This window comes from Lineus longissimus, chromosome 16 (genome assembly GCF_910592395.1).
Source record: "Lineus longissimus chromosome 16, tnLinLong1.2, whole genome shotgun sequence".
Lineage (NCBI taxonomy): Eukaryota > Metazoa > Nemertea > Pilidiophora > Heteronemertea > Lineidae > Lineus > Lineus longissimus.
Window position 1 is genome coordinate 4,585,157 of NC_088323.1, and position 19,612 is coordinate 4,604,768.

General features: G+C 41.9%; 3 protein-coding genes across 9 annotated transcripts in view; 2 read left to right on the forward strand and 1 right to left on the reverse strand.

Annotated features, from left to right (window-relative positions):
- Positions 1–151: 151 nt before the first annotated feature.
- LOC135500455 (zinc finger protein 59-like) lies at positions 152–5,022 on the forward strand. 2 transcript variants are annotated; one of them, XM_064791942.1, is made up of 4 exons: positions 152–289; positions 548–895; positions 1,153–1,291; positions 1,454–5,022. In XM_064791942.1, exons 2-4 carry the CDS (start codon positions 584–586, stop codon positions 4,243–4,245), a joined length of 3,243 nt encoding a protein of 1,080 aa, XP_064648012.1. In that variant the 5' UTR covers positions 152–289; positions 548–583; the 3' UTR covers positions 4,246–5,022. The 2 variants fall into 2 exon arrangements, with proteins under 2 accessions (XP_064648012.1, XP_064648013.1); XM_064791943.1 differs by lacking the exon at positions 152–289 and adding an exon at positions 394–449.
- Positions 5,023–6,798: 1,776 nt separating this feature from the next.
- LOC135500244 (cobalamin trafficking protein CblD-like) lies at positions 6,799–11,387 on the reverse strand. Of its 3 annotated transcripts, none has more exons than XM_064791571.1 (8): positions 11,312–11,387; positions 10,069–10,143; positions 9,553–9,682; positions 8,935–9,149; positions 8,605–8,695; positions 8,287–8,423; positions 7,961–8,047; positions 6,799–7,735 (listed from the first exon to the last, which is right to left on the reverse strand). In XM_064791571.1, exons 2-8 carry the CDS (start codon positions 10,078–10,080, stop codon positions 7,511–7,513), a joined length of 897 nt encoding a protein of 298 aa, XP_064647641.1. In that variant the 5' UTR covers positions 10,081–10,143; positions 11,312–11,387; the 3' UTR covers positions 6,799–7,510. The 3 variants fall into 3 exon arrangements, with proteins under 3 accessions (XP_064647641.1, XP_064647639.1, XP_064647640.1); XM_064791569.1 differs by having other exon boundaries at positions 9,526–9,682; XM_064791570.1 differs by having other exon boundaries at positions 9,526–9,682; positions 11,359–11,385.
- A 411-nt stretch (positions 11,388–11,798) lies between these two features.
- The window catches only part of LOC135500243 (putative sodium-coupled neutral amino acid transporter 11), a 30,327-nt gene continuing 22,513 nt past the window's right edge, over positions 11,799–19,612 (forward strand). For all 4 annotated transcript variants that reach the window (XM_064791566.1, XM_064791565.1, XM_064791567.1 and 1 more), the window contains exon 1: positions 11,799–12,017. In XM_064791566.1, the coding sequence (XP_064647636.1) occupies positions 11,958–12,017 (60 nt within the window). In that variant the 5' untranslated portion in view covers positions 11,799–11,957. The remainder of the gene's footprint in view (positions 12,018–19,612) is intronic.

Below are 19,612 nucleotides of genomic sequence, written 5' to 3' on the forward strand. Positions count from 1 at the left end.
CAGCATTGAAAAGCGCCCTGCTGTGGCATTCAGTGGAACCTGGCAGACGATTGTGATGACGTCATCGTCGGAACCTGAACGAAATCAGCGCCTCTAGTGTCAAGATTGATATCCATTCCTGGTACTTCATTTAGCTCATCACGAACTATTTTACTAAATTTGTGGCTGGTGTCTCGATAAAAACACTCTGAGAACTGCGCTAAAACTGATTACAATGTCATTTTAAAGGTGTTAGTTTGAAAGATAAGAAAAACGAAGATGTAAATGAGCCTTCTTATGTTTTGAAAAGGTACATGTCGGTCTTTATTGGTCATGGAGTTGTGTGATTTTGAGCAGCCATTGATTTTCTTTTGTCACTTATCATCATTATGAGACTTGGGCCTACACTTCACCTTTGCACCCAAATGCCCCAGGCTGCAAGTCGTTGGTGGTTGTATTGCTTGAATGTGGTAATTCAGTGTTAAACAGGATGGGGGCAATTTGGGCCTGATCTGGCATGAAGATTCACACCAGGTTCAATAGTAATGAATATCTTATTTCGTTTCAGGTCTAGAATCGACTGACGATTTGGATCAACTGCAAAATGGAGGAGCTGCCAATCAAAAAAGAACCTGAAGACAAGACTGAAAAGACAAGTGTTAACCTAACTCCTCCTGAAAAATCAACAGTAGATGCAGAGGTGTCAATAGATCCTGATGGCCCTGATACTTTTTCAACCTCCAGACTTTTCTTTGAGCCATTAAACAGCAAAGATGCTGCCAAGAAGCCATGTAGTTCTACTGCAACTAGTGGAGGAGATGCTGAAGTGGATGGGGATTCAGGGAGAGAAAGTGTGGTAGACCAGGATTGTGATGAGAGAACTCTGCCGAGGGTCTCAGGTCTTGGTTTTGATATGGTAAGTAGAGGTGTCGGTCTTTGACAAACTGTAAAGAAAAGCTGCATTGTCATGTGAAAATCATAAAGGCCTGCTAAAAAGTTGGCGATTAAAAATCAAGTAACAAGAGAGTGACCAAATGTATGACTTAAGATTACATCACTGCTAGCAAGCTAAAGGATAAACTGAAAACACGTATGGTAGATAGCCAGGTTTTCAGAGATCCAACTAAAACACTATCAAAACTAACTTGATGTGTTGGTACTTTTTGTTAACAGGCTGCATCAACAGTCAAATCGGAACCTAACGAAGATTTGGCTGCTGATTTCTACATCACAACGAATGACTGTGAAATGGCCGCTGGGCAAGAGGCACTCGGAGACCCCAACCAAACTGCACCAGATGACACAGAAAAGGGTAAGATCTTTTGCCTTCTGAAGGTTGAGAAATTGTGACATCTAAATTTGGGACGGAAAAAGATCCATCACAGGCTTACAGTAGCCTGTAGACACTACAGATACCGAAGATCGGAAAATTGTACAAAAAATATTCAAAATAAAAATTCCTCGTCCATTTCAGCATCTGGTAGTTGTCAAGTCACATCACCCAACCCATGGAATAAGAAATCTTCATTTGTTTCCACTGGGAAAGCTGTAGTTCAGGTCCCATTATTCTATGGCGACGAAAAAATGGATGGCCAGAAAAAGTCTGGGAAGAACGTCGAAAAAACCGAGGAAGCTGGTACAGCAGACGAGGGTGACCAGGATGGACCAGTGCCATCACTCTTAGTCGAGCTTGTCCCGGGACAGAAAAAACTTCCGCTTGACTTGCGTCGAGTTCATTCCTGTACAATGTGCAATTCTAAATTTACCCGGAAGGGTTCGCTCAGTCGACACATGCTGACGCACTCGGCTGAAAAACCTTGGAAGTGTTTAGAATGTGGGAAGGAGTTTCGTCAGAAAGGAAATTTAACGCTTCACGAGTTCACACATACCGGGGCGAGGCCGTACCAGTGCCCCCTATGTGATCAGGCGTTCATTACAAAGACAAAACTGCAGATTCATGAGAGTATTCACCGTGACGATAAGCCATGGTGTTGTCAGATTTGTCGGAAGGGATTCAAACGTGATGCGGATTTGCGCAAACATCTCCTGATTCATTCCGGCGAGAAAACATTTGAATGCGATTTATGTGGGAAAGCATTTTTGTTGAATAGTCAGTTGAAGGCACATAAAGTTCGCCACAACGGTGAGGAAAATTTAAAATGTGATCAATGTGGTCGCATTTTCCTGTTAAGTGGCGACTTGAAATCACATGTGTGCGAACCCTTGCCGATTGTTATGAAGATACAGAGACCGAAACGTAAACGTAAACATATCGAGAGCGCTGAGTATGACTATGAGGTGGCGGCAGATTCATCGCCATTGCCGCCAAAGTTGGACAGTTTGTCCGATAAGATTAGGAAACTCTCTAAAGATATGAAGGGCATTTCGGAGGGGATGAAAGACTCTGAGGAAAATGTTAATGATATTGGAGACGGGGCGGAGAAATCTGACAATGATGACAAGGTGGAAACTGTTTCCGTGGAAAAATGTGAAGCATCCATGGAAGCTGATGGTGTGCCTATGGCAACGTGTACATTAGCCATGGCTGCAAAGGCTGTTTCCATGGCAACTGGGGCAGAGATTTCAGTAGACACTCTTGATGAAGGGTCAGGACTGTTAGAAATTGGTGAAAATTCCAGCAATCAAAGCACTGAGGTAATCAAAAAAGAGTGGAACGAGGACAATGCTAGTCAAAAGACGCCAAACAATTCCGATAATGAAGCCGATGCCGACAAAAAAATTGACTGTAAAATTTGTGGCCGGCAGTTTGTTCACAAGCAGACGTTAGAAAAACACATGTTGATTCACACACAGGAGAAACTACATAAGTGTGATATTTGTGGAGAAGCATTTACGCATGGTTACAGTTTGAAAGAACACAAGATGAATCATTCATTGGTAGCAGACGGCAAACCTTACAAGTGTAAATATTGTGATATGGTGTTTAAACACGCAAGTTATTTGAAAAGACACGAGTCGATTCACACAGGAGAGAGACCTTGGGATTGCGATATTTGCGGGAAGAGTTTCCGCACTAAATGGCATTTGACGAGTCATTCAAAGAGCCATAGCGGCGAGAGACCTTTTCAATGTGAGCTTTGTGGGCGTGCATTCGGGCATCGTTGTGATCTGAAACAGCATATGCTGGTGCATACAGGGGAGCGCCCGTATGTGTGTGAACAGTGTGGACAGAGTTTCAAGTCGAGTAGCCATTACTGGCAGCATATGCGACGTCATACGGGCGAGAAGCGCCACAAATGTACATACGAGGATTGCGATAAGGCGTATACAACACCATACGAATTACAACGCCATCTACAGTTCCATACAGGAGATAAACCATGGATTTGCGGTGTTTGTGGCAAAGCTTATATCGACAAAGCCGTCATGTTACGACACGAACGTGGCCACACCGGGATCAAAGAATACCCTTGTAAAATCTGTGATGCTTCCTTTGATATGAAATCACTCTTGAACGAACACAAGTCCATACACATAGAAAATGGTGATGTTCCAAAGCGCAAGAGGAAGAAAAAGCCTAAAATAAATAAATGTTTTTTATGTGGGGTGGTTTTTGAAACGGAGGCGTTGTTAGAAGAACATAAAGTTTTACATACAGTCTTACCGTATAACGGCCCTGAGAAAAAATTTCCATGTGGAAATTGTGACGAGCTATTCGCAGATGAAGACATACTTAAGTGTCATGAACGGACTCATAAATATGTATTTGAATCAACTGGTACTAGTGAACCTCATAAATCTAGCTGTGCTAGGGTTGGCGATGACTTTGAGTGCATGCACTGCCACAAAATGTTTCCCGATGAGATGCTTTTTAAAATACATGAATTGAAACACGAGATGGATGGTACGGGTACATTTGGTCATGCCAGTAACCCCGGTGGTAATGGCCAAGGGCATGTGTCGTCTTTTCCAGTCTTTCCAGAAAGTGTGCAGTGTGAATCTGGGCCGGTTTTTCCACAAGGTCATATTGAGCATGATAAATCCCAAGGATCGCCACCACATTGTGCTAAGGAAGATCCTTCCTCACTTTCCCCGCAAGGGCATATTGAGGGCTCTTCCACACCCCCACAGGGTCAACCTGAGCTGGGATCTTCCCCTGTATGCCCACAGGGGCTGATTGAGCAGGGGTCTTCCCTAGTTTCCCCACAAATTGAGCAGGTGTCTTTCCAAGTTTCTGCACATAGTCAAATTGAGCCGGCCTGCTCTCAAGTTTCTCCACCAGGGCAAATAGATCAAAAGGTCTAATTTTCTTCAAAATGCTTTAAAAAGTTTGATGGCGGAGGCAATGCTGGTAATATTCTTTGCTTACTGGAAGTTAAACCATATGTAAAACTGATGTGGCCTACTTGTTAGCTGTCGATATTGTCAATGTGTCTGTCAAACTATTTAAATTCTATTCCATCGAAATTGCATATCAAATGGTCAAAACCTGAGATTTTGATATGTGAAATGTATACTTGTGAGAGATGTCACTAAGTGCAGATGAGAAAGTTAGCAACTTCTAGGCTAATGCACATGCACATGCACTAGAAAGTGGTAATTTTATCATGTGGTATAATCGGGAAAGCAAAATAAGGATAGTCTTTGTGACACTGAAGCTGCAGAAGATATCAAAAAGGGCATGTATACAGTTATAAAACCTAGTTGTAGTTAAACTTATGCTATGTGATTTTTACAATGAAGCTGTTATCTATACGGTACTTGAATGTATATTTTTTATCATACTCACTGTATCAAGACAATGTGTGAATCTGGGTTTGTCATACAGATATACTAGTACATGTATATCTACATGAGGTAAATTATGTGTACATGTACATGTATGTATCTAAGTGTAATGTGTAATGCACAGGGAAGCATATGATGACATGCAAATTTTCAATACCCACCCCTGAATGTGACGAAGATTCATTATTACATATACATGTATAAGACCTACTGTTTTCATGTCAACTTTGTGTTTTAGCATCAATGTACTACAATCTGTAGAAGGAAATAAAGTGCAAAATCTGGAGAGAAAAATACTTCTATTTTTGTGTCAAAAAATCCTTGGGAGTTGAGACAGTCACAGACAGACCAAATTAATGGGACCCAGCAACTCCACTGTCTTGCTCAAATACTGTGAGAGAATTGAGACAGCCACAACTGGACTGAATGGGACCTAGCAGGTTCATTGTCTTGAATGGGACCAGGCATCTCCACTGTCTCCTGAACAAGGTGAGAGAGTTGTGACAGTCACAACCAGGCTGAATGGGACTCAAAAACTCAACTTAGTTGTCTTGCTCAAATACTGTGAGAGAATTGAGACAGTCACAACTAGGCTGAATGGGACCTAACAGGTTTGGCCTGGCTGTCCCACCTTACTGGCATACTGAGAGAGATGATACAATGACAACCAGACAAAATTCGACCTGACTTGCCAACCTTTGTCGGCATAGTGAGTGAGACTAGACCGTAACAATCATTCAGAATGGGACTGGCAGCTCCACGAGACAGTAACAACTGGGGCGAATGAAGCGGCTCTATCGCGTCCTCGACACTGAGACAGACAAGAACAACCAGACAACATTCGTAGAGAGACGAGACAGTCACAACCAGGGCGCTGCACTAAGCATATCCAACTTGTCTGTGAGAGAAATGAGATGGTCACAACTAGTCATTTCACTCTTAAGACTAATCGGGACATTCAGCTTCACCTTGTATCCGGCACATTAAGGACAGATAAGACAGCACCAACCGGGCCAAATTGGGCTTGACAACCCATGTTGTGGCTGTCTCATCTCTCTCACCGTGTTGGCAAGACAATGGAGCTGCCAGGCCGATTTGGCCTTGTTTGTTGCGACAGTCTCATCCCTTTCTTCGTGTTGGCAAGACAGTGGAGCTCCGAGGTCCAATTTAGTCTGGTTGTGAGTCTCAACCCTCCGACGATGGAGCTGCCAAGTCCGATTCGGTCTGGTTGTGACTGTCTCAACTCGGCCACATGATAGAGCTACCCGCTCCGATTTTCGATTGTCTCATCTCTCCCACCGTGTTGGCAACACAGTGGAGCTGCCAGGTCCTGTTCAGTCTGGCTGTGACTGTCTCTTCTCTCTCACAGTTTTAGCAAGATGGTTATGACAGTCTCAAACTCTCCCACTCTGTTGACAACTTGGTGGCCTGCCAGGTCCCAATCAGTTTGGTTATGACAGTACCAACTCATTCACCGTGTTGACCACATGTTTAAGATGATCTGAATTGGTCTGATTGAGACTCTCTCTCCGTATTGGCCAGAGGTTTGAGCGACCAGGTCCGAATTCGCCTGGTTGTGACTGTCTTAACTCTCTCCCGTGTTGGCCACATGTTTGAGCGGCCAGGTCCGAATTCGCCTGGTTGAAAGTGTGACAATCTGACACACACACAAGACGGTGGAGCTGCCTGGTCCGAATAGGTCTGGTTGTGACAGTCTCAACTCTCTTATCTTGTTGGCAATACAGTGGAGCTGTCAGGTTTTGATTCGGTCTTGTTGTGACGCCCTTAGCGTGTTGGGACAAGACTCGGAGCTGCCATGTCCAATTTCAGTCTGGCTGCGACTCTCTCACTCTTGTTTGGGCGAGATATGGAGCTGTCAGGTACGATTTGGTCTGGTTGTGACTGTCTCAACTATCATGTTGGCCACCTGGTGGAGCTTCCAGGTCTGATTCAGTCCATGCAGGTGACTGTCACATCTTGAATGACAAAGCAATGTAAGGTTGCTGTGTCCTTGATTGACACCAACACAGAACAGTGGTGATCCTTCTGAAGCAGAACAAAACGCAATGATTCTATTTCAATATACTTTATTGCTGGCAGGGCTAGACACTACAATATCCACTTGTAGGGCAAGCGCTACAGCGACATCAACTGACGATGAAGAAATCACGACTTATTCTAATACTTTTTTAAGTAACCTTTACATATACACCAACCTAGTTACCCCAAACTGGTAATCTCACAGAGTGTTACCCCAGTTAATACCACATTGCACCCTGCACCCATGCAAAAAACATAATCGTGTGAACTTGCTGAGCGCTACTAAAACTTGAAGTTAAAACCCTGACTGTTCCACTGCTATTGCTTCAACAGCTGCAATACATACAAATGCGGAAATCTAGCAGAAGCACATACACAAATTGTAAATATCATCTTGGAAAAAGCTGTTAACTTAAATATCAAAGCACAATTCCACTTAAAACCTGCAGTCAAGAGTAAGGCCTAGTATGAACAACACATCTTATAACATCTACTGCCATAGTTAAGTCTCAACATCGAAGCCTTAACAACGAACTCATCAAGTGGCCAAACTCCCACAAAGTACACCCCGTACATGTACTGGTACCAGCATCAGTCCTGAGATAAAAGCAGACTCGTTTTTTCCTCCAAGAGCTTTATGACAACTATCAAGATATATCAATGCTACAGCAACAATAACTAGCAATTCACCCCAGATAATCGGTGATTCACCAGGGTGCAATTTAAGTGTCCGATTTCCAAACTATGATGATTTTTTCTTGGGGTTTTCTTTTTCTTTGAGCATCAGATCCAAAATCACTGGATGGTTCATTGGGGCATCCGTGAACAGTGATCCGACGTAAGCGTGCGTCCCCCAAAGATGATGCGAGATGACTTTGCAGCATCCTAAGTCCTCGATTTCAAATCCCAGCTTTCTGTAGCGATCGTCTGTCTCGAAGAATGTGGCATTCGTGTAGGCACCAAGGTACTGGAAAAAGGATTCAAACTGCGTTAGCAGCCAACAACACTAATTGAGTCGTGGTGGTGTGGTGGTGTAGTGGCTTGGTCTCTGCTAGGGGTCATGAGCTCATCCGAGTTCTACTGAAAGGTTTCAAAAAAGATCAGAGTAGAAGCATAAAGTCTAATGATAGCCTCTATCGTTGTTGATCTCAGACCAAAACTTTAACAAAGTGACCTTCCTACAAATACTTACCGGTCTGCCAGAAGAGGGGTCAATGAAGTCCCCCCAGTAACCAGCATTTTTTAAAGTCTCACAGATCTCTTGGGCCCCAGTTATAAACTGAAATCAATTATAACAAACTGTTAGAGAACCAGATAAACAGTACACAATCCTCATCATGGGGTAATTTTGAGACTAAGCTACTTTCTAGACAAAGGACTCCAGAATATTGCTGAGCCATGACATCATAATTACAAGTCGTCAACTCAATATCTGATCTGCAGCATAAAGTCTTACTAAGTTAAGCTATGCGTAATTGGCACATGATTATAAAAAATGAGAATGATTGAGCCACCAACCTGTTTCAGGAGAGTTTCGCGTTCTTCTTCAACATCAGGACTCCAGGCTGTCATGTCATTTTCAGTTTTTTGACTGATGGTCAGTACCGTCACGTTACAATGACGCAAGTCACGGTCTGGGAACAATTCCTGAAAGTCTAGAAGAAGACAAACACATTTCAATAGCTAGAATTGTCAGTTGAGTCTGCAGGTAGACTCTGGAATCTCTGACAAAGTTGAAATTGGCGACCTCAGCCACAAGTGGCACATAGCTAATTCGTTACAACCCAAACAATCTTGGGACAATGATGGAACACTGACAACGAATCATATCAATACCTTTTTTCAGGAGTGCAGGGCATTCCTGGGCAACACATTCCAACTTGTCAGAAGGGTAAGGCTGGGATGGAAGGATGTCTTCATTCTCATGCTGAAAAAATAATGACAATAAAATCATCAAGATGAATGGAACTGATTCACGATGTAAGTCTGAGAAGTCCATTTCATGAGCAAATGACATAGCACTCAAAAAAACCTAAATGGCTTGGACATTTTTTCAGTGTTTGGTGATGCCCGATTCTGTCAAAGTACTAATAGATAGCTATAGCTAGTACCAATCATTCGGGTTTCCAGCATAAAAAATAAATGTTCATTTGATTAAGAACTTACTCGTTTTGTATTGCGGAGCCACTCCTCAAACAAAGATCCATGTCTATCCATCGTAAACTGCTGGTTTATCAGCGCATCCGGGTCCACCGTCTCTGGAAGGGGCAGACTCTGGGACTTTTTCATGTGGCTTCCCGTCCCGGTGAGGCCTGGCAGCGGGAACCGGCTATCAGGGGCAGCAAATGGGCCTAGTGCACGGTCAGATGGATCGTAGTCGTCTGGAAATTTTAATTCAAAGATTTCCTTTTATGGCTAGGACTTAACAAAAATACCAAGTGCGTGTATGTATATCCGACTTGTGAGTGGAAAGTTTGGCCAGAGCCACACGGTACTTTAAACTGGCCTAAAACAACCAAACGTAGTGCAGTATGTGCGCTTGGTTTCTCAAGAAAAGTTTCTGGATTAGGCCGCAGAATGTATGTAAATAGAGATGCACAGTATAAAGTGTATACGATTTTGTTATTTCATAGCGTACACAGATATTAAAAGCAGCAAAAATAAAACTAAAAATCAAAGTCATCTATAAAAGTAAAACTAAAGACTTCCTAAAGCACTACGAAGCCAACACATGCCTTGGTTGTTCAATGGTTTTACCTTGGCCATTTTGGCTGAATAACTGACCGTTGTATGCTGAAAACTGGAAAGTCGATGCCTGGCTTTGCTCGTACGAAGAAAATGCTCTAAAATGGCGAACAGCTGCACGGAGATTCGGAAGATAACAAATCACTGCCTTCCTCTGGCCCAGGAGAACCTGAAAATAATGTGGGAAACATTTAATTGAATAGAAGAAAATATGATTGCTAGATTGGTAAAATGTTGATGATGGTACCATCAGAAGGTGCTGCTTTCATAGTTTTACAATAATTTGGTGGTTTGCTGTTGGCTGACTGACCACCACTTAAACCTCCTCGGAGGGGGGGGAAGTATGCATGAATTTAATCAAATCTGTTCCATGACTGCTACTGCCAGACTTCCAAGAAATATTTCCCTGTAAGAATGAGCGCTGAAGGAGTGCTGAGGCATAGCCCATTCCATGCTGTCAATTTAAGCCCTACTGAACTTAGGAGGGGGAAAAGGATAATCCTCCAAGAAATATCAGAGATGTCTCACCCCTGAATATGCGATAAGCCCACTTACCCTTGATGCCATGGTACAAGCGGATGCAGGTGCTTGAAACTGACCCTGTCACTCAATGGCACTATCACAGCTAATCTGGAAATAGCAGTTTACGAGTGCATTCAAATTTTGTGTTTTTCACAACCTGTGGCGCCAAAATGCAAAAAAATCAAAGGCTTCATAATATTCATACATTTGTAGTGGTGTACAAACTATTTTGTATGAGTGTCTAGTGCGCGGTCTACCTAATGCGCGTCCGGAACAATTTGTGCGTCCGGAAGAGAAAGTGCGCGTCCGGAACAATTTCCTATGTAAATATGAACCTAATGTTGCATGAGATGGCTTAAATAGCATTTTAATTCCATGTAGAGAAAATAAAATTGGAAAAAATTTCCTTGGTGACTTTGTATTTTACAATTTTCAGCGGGGTGATTTGGGTGTTACAAAGCCATCAAATCCCAGTTTACTGACGTTTCTCCTCAACAAATTGTTGTTGCAGTTGCAGAATTTCGATAGTAGCCGTGTTGTAATGGATTAGACTGGTATCTGGTGTCTCAGCACATGGAATGAATTTTGTTGACCCCCATTCCCCCGCCCCCTCGATCCCCTCCCCTCCCCCTAAAAGCACAAATTGGCTTCACAATAATTGCTATTGCCCCTTATCCCACGGCACGCAAAGACAAACTCATACTGACTTAGACGACCACAACAGGAGAAGGCGCGTAAGGAAGTTGGGATATGAGTATGGCATTAGTAATTAACCACCTCGCTGAAAATTGTAAAATACAAGTCACCAAAAAAATTTTTTTCAATTTTATTTTCTCTACATGGAATTAAAATGCTATTTAAGCCATCTAATGCAACAATAGGTTCATATTTACATAGGAAATTGTTCCGGACGCGCACTTTCTCTTCCGGACGCGCTCCGGACGCGCAAACAGAGTTCCGGACGCACATTAGGTGGACCCCTAGTGCGAGTGCAGTTTAGTGTCAAACTGTCCAATGGCAATGTATACTCTTTACTCACAGTGATTGTCACTGTCACTGTGAGATAGATATGATGTGTACGTGTGCTGTACGCCTGTACTGTCCTGTGACTGTGTGAGACAGAGATGTGTGCTGTGCCTGTGCATTAGAATTTGATAACCATAAGTGGGTTAAAAACTTGTAAATGTACCAGAAAATCTATACAATGTTAAAACCCACATGAATATTTAACACCAATTAAGCACATGATACAACAATATTGAGAAAAATCACTCACAAACAACAAATATAAAGGAAAATATTACAAAAATATTTTGTCCTCACAGGAGAAGGTCATGAAATACAACCCAAACCATGTACCAAAACGTCATCAAGGGAAACCCCGGAATTCCTTGTGCTAAACATAGAAATTATTGGCTGTTGGAGGGACCATCTCAAAACCAGAGCTGGTAATGAAATGAAGCTAATGGTGGTAATGAGCTTAACTAATAGGCAAAACGGAGTGCCATCACAGGGAAAAATAGATTAATGATGTCTGCGAGGGGAGGAGCATGCAACTGACCCTTGTATTCGAGGATGCTTCTTCTATTAGAGCCTTCTTCGCTTGAAAATGTAGGCCTACAGTTTGCACTAAAATACTAAAAGCAAGTGTTTTTATCAATTTGGAGGATTTCTTTTGATTAGTTACTACTCCAATGCCCAGATGGTAGCACCAATTACCATCCCAGAAATCAATATTTTCCCCAACCACCTGTGATATACCACTAGAAACCACTGTGCTGGTTTGACGGCACTGCACAACGATCGGGACTGCCAGTTCTGTCAGGATAGTAAATCCAAGGGATGTACTAAAAAAGCCTTAGGATACCCTTGCCCGGGAATTTATTAGGATTTATCTCTATCGAACTGAGGATACCGCCAGCATGTTTGGGAGAGGGAAAATGGAGCTCTCTGAGAGCTCTCATATTCTTAGGGAAGATGGGGTAAGGATGTAGCTTTATAATTGAGCATTAACCCTGTTGGGACCTTGGATGCTTGTTAACAAAAAGTTTCATATAAAAAAAAAAAAATTCTGATTGGTTCATTTCTAATGTGATGCAGCATCTAGCGCTTCTGATTGGACAGTATGACCGGAAGTCTATCCAATCCCAGCCTAATGTAGTCTTCCCATTTCACTGAATCAACTCATTATTTTTGTCTATTTGAAAGAAAAAGTGCCTGTCACAACAGGGTTAATCAATCATACATTGTAATGTAAGTGTCTTGAGAAATGTAGCCCTTGACCATTAATTGCTCATAAATAGTTGAAATATAATAAATACATAACGTAACAAGTAAGTATTTTATGATCAGTATCATTACTAATATATAGCTGACATATCAAATACAGAGTTGCAACGCCATGTCTGACAGTTTATGTTTTTGTCTGTTTTGTTTATATGGTTATGGTATCTATCAAATGTGACCCGTCACAGCAAAACCAGGCGCATGTCGCTCTGAGCTTGGCAGCTTGAGACGGACTGTTTGATCAATTCTCTATTGTCTGCCTTTTGTGAAATATGAGCACATCAATTTCTTCCATTATCTCCTGGTGTCACTTTGGCTCATCTTCTGTGCGACATACGCCTGGTTTTGCTGTGACGGGTCACAAATACAGAATTGCAGCGTTTGAGAATTTTTGCTCTATATTCATTTTCAGAGTCTTGTTTTTATGTCAGATGAGCTCCAACACAACACCCATTGAGTTGGTAGTGGATTTTTCGGCATTTTCTTTCTTACCGTCAACTTAAAAACCTAGAATTGTGCCATCAGAACGTTTAAAAGTCTGACATTGATTTCAACTTTTTTTGATTACCAACTGTTACCAAAAAAAAACTATACTCCTCGCTAAAGATTGATAAAGTGTCATTCAGTTGCAGGGTGTTTATTTTTGTGAAGTTTGCGACTGCAAATTTGAATTCGTTGATTGAACTTTTTTTTCGTCTCCAATCTGACGATTTCACATTGGTCATGATTGACGACTGAGACATTGGCAGTAAACCAATCGCGGAAAGTAAGCACGTCTTGTTGGATACGGCCGTCAACAGTCTACTATGCAAGGAAAAAGGAACTGATTTATTGATAGCATAGCCGAACTGCAATCATAAATTGACTGCAGTTATTGTTAAAGTCATTATCAAACTCAAAAACCATTTGGTTTTTTTTTCATTTTACTAAATAAGCTAAACGATGTGCACACTTGTGTTGGCCGAAAAACCTTTATTTCTAAGAGTATATTGTGATGTATAAAAATAAACGCTTGAGAAGAGCTTACGGAAAGCGGAGACCCATCCATGTCTCTCGGCCATGTTCTTCTCCTGTCGTACATCCATCATGTGCAGGTCTATTGTCGTCTGTAACATATCAGAAACCCTGTATACAGTCTCCAGTTTCATCAAGAACACGAATTAATCGTCTTACGGCGACGATATACCTCGGACTTTGATATAATTCTGCACGTCAACCCTGTGCGGTTAACAATGGCTCCATGCCCATTATTGGTGAATTATCTCACGTTTGAAATTTCTCAGGGGTCTGTGGTGTTGATTCGGTTCCAAGAAAATTCCCATTAGATCTGGTTAGCCGGCCTGTTAGTCCCTACCTATAATGACGATCCGAACGCTTGCCTGTGGTCATTATAAGCAAGGCTATCCAATCATTTATCGTCTTGATTCCGGTCGTATCTAAAATAAGGCGGATTTAAATTCTGTAAACTTGAGAAAGAATTGCAGTGAGCATCATGCCGTCTTGTTACTGCAAGTCAATAATGTATAAAGGCAACCCAAAGGCGGTATAGGACCTGCCTCGTGTTGTTATGGAATCTCACCAAGGGAGTCGTTCACGCCTTACAAATACAAGGTGCACGCTGTCCAAAATCTACGCGTATCTTACGTTCTCGTATATCCGGTTTAGTTCTACCGAATCGCTTTGCGTCGTTTCTATAGATATAAAAGATTCAATAGAAAGGAAGCGGGTGTACTCGTCCTTGAACGCAATTTACGCACAATCGTTCAGATTTGGAACATATATATATTACTTCAGTGTCGCGGCGAGTCATTGGTTTTACAATAACGGTCAGACAATGCACAGAAGACGTCGACAACCGCTTAATAAAATCAATGGTAATACCAAGCTAACATCATGATACACACTATTAATAGTACATGGCGGCCGTATGTCATCAGTATATAGCCTACTGCCTGACTGCCGTATATTTGCCTTTGATCCGATCGATAATAGCATAGATCCATAAGTCAAGTCTGATGAGTGCGATGACTAGCCTTGAACACAGCAACTGAGCTAGCAAGGGTGGAACTAGCCTACATGTAGCAGTGCCACTGGAACCTCCATATAGAATTCGTCGAGGGCTTTCCAATGAATGGTCATAACAAAAGGTTAACAAATGGTACCATCAGATGGTATTTGTTGAGAGCTAAGTCATATCGAAAGGAAAGGTTCACAAATGGAACCTTCATATAGAGTTCCTCCAGGGCTTTCCAATGAATGGTCATAACAAAAGGTTTACAAATGGAACCATCAACGATCAAAGGACATAGTTACAACAATGCAAAGATCATACCCATCTTATAGTCAGTCCTCAAGGAGTATAGCCCTGGGCATGGTCACATGGATTTAAGTTGTCACAAACGCTGGTGTATACCAGACTTGGCGTGTATAATATCCTTCATGTATTTTCGCTACTTACCCAAAGCAACCGCAAATATAAGAATTCGGCTGGCAAGCATCCACGCCTGAGGGCTCCATTGGCTCAGTCAGATTCAAAGCACGCACCACTGGAATCACGGGCAGGTTGATAGAGCAAATTTGTTTTCCGAAATACCACCACGGTAAATCACTTGGGGTAAGGTTTATCACATTCCCGCCCCACCATCTCCATATTTATTACAATACAAAATAAAAGCCATTCACACCTGCACCATTCGCTTTTTAGCACGTTTTCAATTAAACGCATATCACATTCCTCGAACTGTTGGGGTGTTGTAAAAATGGCAGTTTGTGACCTTGCCCCTGGGGGAAAATCTTCATAACACTATATAGTCAGGAATAAATACAAGTAACCTGAAGCATTATCAACAAAATGTAAACAGAATATTTTCCAATAACGACGTCTGTGTCACTTCTTTTATCAATTGCAAACAATTTGACGAAAATCGATCAGTCTAACTATAGCAGTTTGAGGCAATATATATATACATATACCAATGGTGATATGGGATGGGCCTAAAAACATACAGTTGGTTTTTTCTAATCTATACACTTAGATCACATTCATAATCAGATGTCTCAACCACATCTCGTCCATTGTCATCTCCATCGACACGAGCCAAACATGCAAACCTGCTATCGGCGAAATATAGTTCTGGCGTTCTTACATTGAGTTGCGACGATCTTTATACAAGTCCTTAGTTTTTAGAGATGCCAGACTCATATCCTCTTCATCAGCATGTCAGTCTCTCTTTCTTGATAAAATAGGTTATGCGAGCCATGCAATCATCACTTTGACCAAGACATTCTTGCTTTAACATAACGCTTCATCAGAGCTATTTCTGATCATTTAAAAAGTCTTTATGCATCATGCACAAGCTTGATACTTTATGTAATATACCATATCAAACAAAATGAAATCCGAGATATATTTGAGAGCTAAAAAATCTGTTTACATCATGAACTAGCTATATACCATCAAACGAATTCACCATCTCTGGCAGTCTTCACTAGAGATTCCATTAGCAGAACATATTGCGAGGATTTATTCCACCCCACTTCATATCTCTTTGCGAATGTCACAATCATAAAATCGATACATGTTATAAATAACAGATCTGAACTAATTTCTGTCGTGGTTCGATAGGACAGGCGATCTTTTCGTTTTGATGATGCATGCTCACTAAAGATGGCGGATGGACTGACTATAGGGACTGTCAGAATGGATCTGCTTTCAGATGTATTGTCGACCTACTCTCCAAAAAATGTTGTATAGTCACTGGAACATTGTCACTGATTTGTATGGCATTCTATTCTATTTATGAGACACCTATAGCAGGTGTCGGACCGTCTTGTAACGCCGATCGTCTGTGGAAGGAGAAAAATTATGGAAATCTTCGCCTTGTCGACTGCATAGCACAAAGGAATTTTGCTGGAGCAGACAAGAGCAGGCGAACGCGAGCAGACGAGAGGGTTTCATGTTCCAGATGTTTCCTGTTTCCAGGTTTCATGTTTCATGTTCTTCGTTGTACTCGAGATATGTCATCGAATAAAGAGAGCCCACGACTCGCCCCAAACTTGTCGCGGAATACATTGAAATCTTATCAAAATACTGCCTTGTGATTGGTGAGATTTTTATATGACTATCCCGGTGAAGCCAGATTCGGGACATCCGATTGGCCTATAAAACCGAACATTAGTATTCGATGTTATTGAGACACCTCGCAGTGCAGAGGCTGGGCTTTCTTGGCACGCAGGTTGTTAGTTCAAGTAGAGAAGAGAAGATCGATGTAAATCTAATTTTTCGACCGACGTTTACCAAATAGCTCTCAACGAATTCCGCTCAGGCCGAGACGTCGAGTAGATCTTGCCTTATACTTTCCACGTGCTCCTCTGCTTGGTATCTTCTGAAGATGTAATGGCGGTGTCTTAGGAAGGACGAGAGGTCCAACTCATTTCAGAAAGCACTACTGATTGATGGTCTAGTCTTTACAGCTAGCCCAGGCTATGGAGAAATTTCCACTTAGCTAATTCGGTAGAGTGATGACCTTTTAGCCAGGCCCTCTGGAAGGGCTTGGCTAAAATCCCTACTGTATAGAATGAAACGTGACTAGGTATAACCGACACCTGGTGATGCCTTTGATAACTCCGATTGTTCATTAGTCATCTCCATTCCGTCTTCACTCTGTCTCGGTCGCAAAATCCGCAGCCCAACTGGTATCTGACCCGTTGCTATAGTGAATTAACCTCACAGGCATGTACGCCACTTTCCTGGGCTATTTCGCAAATACAAAGCATTCCCCTGGCCGCCTTGGGCAGTGTATTGATGGTTTTGTTTGTGGCTTTCGCTGTGATGAAAACGGCTATGACATCCTGATGGTCGCATGGGAATGCTGAGTGAAGCACTCATCCTTTATTCATGAAGAGGCTTTGAAGCCAAATCCTATGTCGGCATCTATGAAATAGCTTGTCAGTCATTCGTAAAGACAAAGCCTGTGTTGAATGAGAGAGTGCACCGTTGACCATTTAGTTGACATTACGTGAAGATATAGATATCTTTTCTGCACGGAAACCTCCTTCCCCTTTGCAAGTTGCCTGGCTCTTTTGTCGGTTAACTCCTGTGAGCTTCTGGCAACCATTCCCGGTCGTGCTCTTCACGGGTTAATCGAATTGATATGGCGGCATCGTACCGATTGCAATATTGATCGATTGGTGCGATGACCCGGTCGATTCACTTAGGAACGATGAACTACACTGAAAGTAGGTGACTTCGAGGGCGGGATTTAGCTGAACTCGATTTCCTCGGGAGGAGGAGAGATAACGCTGGGAAGAGGCTTTGGGAAGATATTCACCACTGAATTTGCTAAAGCTTTGTGGTGGCCTCGTTCCTTCAAACATGGACTTGCTCCAGAGAGTCTTCCTGGAGAGTGGGGTAGTAATTCCCAATATATAGTAATTGGCTCGTTGATCCACCGGCCAGAAAGTAGGAGGCGTGTTAGATAGAGTGGGCTTCACTTTAAAATTTTGAACAAAGATCTGCTAATTTCTTCCACCCGCAAGTTTCGTCTTTGACGGGGAAAACAGCCTTTCGGCTTTAATTTCAATGAACTCGAGAAATTGTAGAAACCTAGTAAGAAATGATGGCAGATTTTTCCACAGATCCTGAGATTTTCGTTGCAGTGTTTCTCATTACCTATAACATTTATGTCAAAGCCTTGAAGATAGTCAACGATATCAATATCTACAACATGATCCATGGCCTACCCGTTCTCGTCTTAATGCATAAAACATCACACGTCGTGTTGGCGTATAGCTGAGTTGGCATTTAGTACTATGGATTTTTCTTCCTTTTCTCAGCTATTGGCCCCTGGCCCTACGTCACTTACTGAGGTAAGCTCGAATAGCTTGGCAGGGGAGCTATATGGAGAAGATTCAGGAAGAAAGATCTACTCACTCATATCTGTCCGTTAGGCAATTATAAGGATACATATTTAGGAACTAGATTGACGTACATGAAAAAGATGACTGGCATATGATATCTTGCAAGAAAGCTTGTCTATCATATAGAATAAATTGTTGATGCATTTATTTAGGATAAGAAAGAAAGCGTGGCGACATATCTTTATAACTATCGCGGGAACTACATGCACATCATGCTATCTGACTGCAACATGATGATGGTTCATACCATCAAAAGTGTGAGGAATGTCCTCAGTCGACAATGTCCTCAGTCTATCGCAGTTTCCATTAAGTCTTCATCAAGACCAGCGGCCGCACCATGTTGCTTTATGAAACCGGGAGTGGTCATGTTCAACAGAATGCGCAGACGAGTCAATAATGGTTATTACTTGATAACCTTTATAGAGCTCTGGTGAAAGCTGGAGCTGCAGATTAAATCATAATAGATGGATTGTCATGAATAATATCTGATTGATCTTTCAATAAAAAATAACAAAATATCCGGAATTCACTCATATCACGGACTTCTATACATATGGACTTCTATACATATGATTTGACAAATCAAATCAAATTAAGTTTATTGTACCTTATAAAAATACATTTATATCGGTTGAAAATACAATAAACTAGTGCATAGTGCAAATAGGTATAAACACAACATACAACAGGAGAGTGGTGCAGAATACAATATTTCTCACAGATCAATCAATATAAAGTGGTTTGACATATGATTGGACATATTATGACAAAACCCATTTCGTCTGTCAGAACAATTGAATCCTGATGGTTATTGTTTACTGCGGTCAGTCACAGCTTGTCTTACAGATGATCTTAATGCATTGGCATTAACATGTATCTGATCGATCCAAATCGCAGAATATTACCAGATCGATGGCCACAAGATGGTGCATTATACCCACGCGATTTGATAAGCGGCTTAATCACATTTATGAGCCGCTAATGATGCCTATCAATTAGAACATGGGAGCAAAACAGGCCAGCGTAAATGGAGTTGATCAGTGACCAATAGGTTGCTCGTCGCTTATATTTTGACTTCAATGCTTTTGTCACCAATGTTGGCCCTGCTGACAGCAAGTTTTCTTTAAAATTCAAGCCGAAGTCCAAAAGCATTCCTACCTTTACACAGTGACATTCTGTATTCAAAGGAGACTATACAGGGACTATAGATGTATAAGGGGGAATGTATACACGACATGGGTCGTCTGCAAGTGACTGACAATATGCACGTGGGATCACAAGTGGCAGCTGGTAGCTGGAAAGTGCATGCTGTCTGCATTGATTTCTGAATCGTCACGTCCTCTTCTTGCACGTGGGCTCCTTAATCACTAAA